The 4940-nt window shown below is 32.5% G+C and overlaps 1 protein-coding gene across 1 annotated transcript; it reads left to right on the plus strand.

Moving 5' to 3' along the window:
• Positions 1 to 337: 337 nt before the first annotated feature.
• LOC123548113 (ctenidin-3-like) lies at positions 338 to 4050 on the plus strand. Its single transcript, XM_053552071.1, has 4 exons — positions 338 to 421; positions 1283 to 1346; positions 1898 to 2347; positions 3824 to 4050. The coding sequence occupies exons 2-4, from the start codon at positions 1283 to 1285 to the stop codon at positions 3841 to 3843; spliced, it is 534 nt and encodes a 177-aa protein (XP_053408046.1). The 5' UTR covers positions 338 to 421; the 3' UTR covers positions 3844 to 4050.
• The last annotated feature ends 890 nt before the right edge of the window (positions 4051 to 4940 follow it).

The raw sequence follows: 4940 nt of genomic DNA on the forward strand, positions 1-4940 counted from the left end.
AAATATAGGAGTGGATATATTGCAACCATGACTTAATAAATCAAAAATAATCTATAATTGAAAGTATTGGGCCTAAAATTGACATGTATTGTAACGTTTGCGTCATAAGCATCACCCGACAAATGCATGAAAAATATTTTTTCAATATTTATTTTATCAAAAACATGACGTATTACATTATCGTTGACGAGCCGTCAAAATGAGGAACACACGTTACGTTGTCTATTACTTGTAACATAACATTTAGAATATGTAAAACTGATCGCAATCCATAACGGACAAAAACAACAATGATCAATAATAATTGTTTTATGATTTAATTTGCAATGACTACATAAAAAAATAGGCTGAAAGTATAAAAACGAGTCAACTGTATTTTGTAGAACCAGTTGCTTTCCTGCATCAGATCATCAAACCAAAGGTTTTTGTATTTCTTTCATATTTCTTTGATATTTAGGATGCATTTGATATGTAAATTGTTCTGGGGAATGATTAGTATAATAAGTATAAATGCAAAACAACTGAAAGATTTGCAAGCATTTGTTAATCGATTTGTGTACAATATGAATAATTATTTTATTTTTTCTTTGCCTGTTTCTTAACGTGAATGATCAGACATACATGTGTATTTCATATTTGCATTGAATTTTTATTCTTAAAATTTAATTAATGAACGTTATTTTGAAATTGTATCCAATTTATATACCGAAACTAATAAATTCTACACAAAGATATAGAAAGTATTGATTATAAAACTGAAACAGCGACAAATTTATACGGTAGTTAAATAAGTTATAACAATTATAAACATATACACTTTGTTAAGTGAGAATTGTTTTTTTTTCTTTCATAATTGTTCCAGGGAAATATCAGTGACTTTTTTTCACAAAGTTGGATTTCCGTTTTATATACAAATACTAACATTTAGATTTTCAACTAGTTTTAAGATCACATAAAGGCATCATTCAGAATGAAGCTAAAAAATTACGTTCTTGCTTAAAATCGCGATACAAATACGCTCCAAATCTGTACCATAAAACAACTTAATTTGTAAATGTTTCAGTACATGTCACACCATGTTAAGTCATGAATAAATGCAATTTTGGTGAATGTGTCATCCAAACAATACAAACATATATTTGTATATTGCAAAATGTTTTTTCTTAGATTATTTTTTAAGTAAATATCTATAATTATGAGATTATATCTTTTTTTTTTCAAAGATGTAAAATTTGCATTTTAAGAATGACTTATACTATATTTTACTCTTTTATGTTTTAAGATGAAGAGTTTGCTAGTCCTAGCCGTTATTGTGTCCACAGCGACTGCCACGTACTATTATGGAGGTAGGTTAAGGTCTAATTCAATATGTAAATCATTTTACTCTCCAGTAATGTTCGGCCGAAAATTGACTTTTAAAATTGAAATCACCAACTCCAATAGTGACTGAGCGACAATAGCTCATTTCTGGTAATAGAAACATGAACTTAAAACCAATACATCAAAAGCATGGCATGGTTTGCCGACGGTTTCTTCAGTCTTTGTCGCAATCTGAATCACTTTGTTGGTCTATGGATATTTAATAAGGATAGGATATGATTGATTAATACAATGCTTGGTATTCTTTTGAATAGCGGAGTACTAAGTAGTGAGGGCTTAATGTTGCAAAAAAAGAGAGTTTTCTGATGTCTTTGTGAAACACTCATTGTAATAAACATGCTCAAGTATAAGATTATAGTTATATTATTACATTTCTCAAAACAGAAGCCAATTTACTCTCTTGAAAATGTAACAGCGACTAAATATCTTTGGTTTCGGGTTTTGTAATTTATATTTGTTTTGGGTTTTATTAAGCTTGAAAGGATACATGTACTATGTTTCAAAATATCATTCAAAGGAATGGGCGGATATCGCGGAGGAATGATGGGCGGATATCGCGGAGGAATGATGGGCGGATATGGTGGATACGGAGGATATGGTGGTGGAATGATGGGAGGAGGATACGGTGGTTACGGAGGTTACCCTGGAATGATGAGAGGTGGTTATGGTGGATATGGTGGAAACGGTGGATATGGCGGTATGATGGGAGGAGGTGGCTATGGTGGATATGGTGGGATGGGAGGATACGGCGGCGGTATGATGGGAGGTGGCTATGGTGGATATGGTGGGATGGGAGGATACGGCGGTGGTATGATGGGAGGAGGTGGCTATGGTGGATATGGTGGGATGGGAGGATACGGTGGTGGTATGATGGGAGGCGGCTATGATGGATATGGTAGATACGGCGGTATGATGGGAGGCGGTATGGGTGGTATGGGAGGATACGGTTATCGTATGGGAGGATACCGTAAGTGTATTTTATTTGCGTTACATTTTAGATTTGTTAAGCAAATAAATATCACGCTTGTTTAAAGTATTTTAAATATACTGAACAAAACAGCTAACACGCCCTTTGCTATTTTGCCTGTATTTTAAAAACAACTGAACGTCTTTTATCTAAGGACACATTTGAATCAACATATAAATATTATAACAAAATTTGTAATAACAAATAAAGCAAGTTTAATTCATATTCATTTTATTGGAACATCCCTGGTTTTAAAAATGCCCCAAACACACATAAAGTTTTGTTTGTTACAAAAGCGGTGAGTACCATTTATAGGGATGTAGATTTTGTTGATTTACTACAAAATGCTTTTTTAAATACTACATATAAATATCAGACGCTCGCATTTGATAGGGCACGACAATAATGTTATTTGTTTTTGTTAGCATTTCCTTTTATCAAATCCTTTTCCGCTACTTCATTAAAAGTTTGAGTTTATTTTTGTGACTTTTAAAAAACGGGTTAAAGTCATACAATGAGAAGATAATTTGTTAATATAGTTAGAGTCTTTTAAGTTTTTGAAATGTTATTTCCTTCATATTGCTTTGAAAGTATATTGATAAACACAAAGTTAATTCAGTATTTTTTAAGATATTGGCAAAATAATAAACTGTATAAAATAAAAGTACCTAGAAGGGAATCTTCAAAATGATTGATCTGAAAGAAAAACACTTACGCTACTAGCGTTAAATAATTTTAACCCAGAACAATACCCTCGTGGCAATGGATTCAATCAGGAATGAGGTGTCGAGAGTGATTAATATAAGTTGTAGAACTTGTTTCACAATCGACCTAAAACAAATTAGTATAAACAGAACAATTAGTCGTCGTCTTACAAACCAAGAGTTATATAGAAAATAAAATGATTTTATGTACACGTGAAATACTGGTATAAGTAAAATCCTGAATATTTGGAAGGAGGGAATGTTAGAAAATGTGCTGTAAGTCGTTGAAAGCACTTCATAGTTTGTTTGTTTCGAATGGATATAAAATATGGTGATAACGATTATCTTAGTTTTGTCGAATGTCAGTTTGTAACAATAACAATGGTAACATTAAGTAAACATAAATCAAACTTACATACTACATGTGCATAATTATGATGATGTTGATGGCATCACTAATCTACTTTTTACGTATTGAGGATTTAAATGTACAAAAAGTCGTTTTGACGCATAGAACACAATTAGAGGAAATAATAACAGACTTGATTTGGATAATTCTGTCAATTAGAGGTTAGATAATTAGAAATACATCTCCCCACCCCAGCGCTTCTATTCTCGAATAGTGTTGTATAGTCTCCAAGCTACATTTGCTAAGTAAAAAAATATTTGGAATGAATTACTTGATATCATTATTAATATATCTTTTTATTCATAAACTATGTCTACACTTACAAAAGCTAATAATTCCTCTGCATTTATTTTGGCATTACAGGTAAAAAAGGATACTACTAGACTGCTGCTAGGTGACCACGACTTGACTAGGACTTGACACGGACTTCCTACTGTACATAATGTGTTGAGCATTGAACCTTCGACAAAAGTACCAGCGATGGACGTATGGCATGTCATCATTACAGAATACAATTTGCGTTGCGTTCGTTGCCAGGGATTTTTTTTATGTATTTGATATTATATGTTAATAAAGCATCCCAAAAATGAGCTTTTACTGTGATGACATTGCACTGTTGACATTAAAAGGTCTGTATGATATTTGAACCGCACGTTATAGTAGTATCAACACCTCGAAAATATATTGCTGATAAACTGTGGAATTTTAGTGGTACTATAAATTATTTGCACTTGAATAGATTATGTCAAGCTGAGAATACAACCAAGCGAATTGATAGTAGACGGAGTTTAATTGAATTTGTTCATGTGTGCAACCTCCCTCACGACCCCAAGCACCGGCTAAAGCCAGACTTTATTTTACATGAACATTCAATAGACTTCATGACTCCAAAGAACTACAAAATATGGAGTGAGTCCAAGAACGAGGATATCTTTGGCAACTAAAAGTTAATAAAGTCTGTATGAAGATCCTTTGGAACAATAGAAAGCAACCAACCAAAATAATACTGGACTCGGTTTGAGTCTGTTCAGGGGAGATAATTAAAACTGCGACAACTCTCACGCCCTAAACCTCTAATACCCATAAGCTTTGAATTGGTTCCATTATCCGAAAGTATTACATACATAAGAAGTCATATTCACACATTATCTCAAAACAGTTTTCACGAGCTTGCACATTATATCATGAATCGATATGCGTAGTAGTGCTTTGTGACGCTACGTTTCCTCTCATCTCTTCAATCATGTGTCTTATGTAGGAATTTAAATCAATATAAAGAAGGAGAAATCAAAGTGTCAAGTAAAAATGGGGTTAAATAAGATTTTATTACAAGTAAAATATTCACTGTTATATCAATATTACCTGTGAAAGGTGTGTCCTGGATGTTTTGGTTTCATTTTCATAGAAAATTCACAGAATCAGTTTTATATATGTGTATATATGTTGTATGCTGAATAACATATATGTTCAAGTAGATTCA

The sequence above is a fragment of the Mercenaria mercenaria genome, chromosome 9 (genome assembly GCF_021730395.1).
Source record: "Mercenaria mercenaria strain notata chromosome 9, MADL_Memer_1, whole genome shotgun sequence".
Taxonomy (NCBI): Eukaryota; Metazoa; Mollusca; class Bivalvia; order Venerida; family Veneridae; genus Mercenaria; species Mercenaria mercenaria.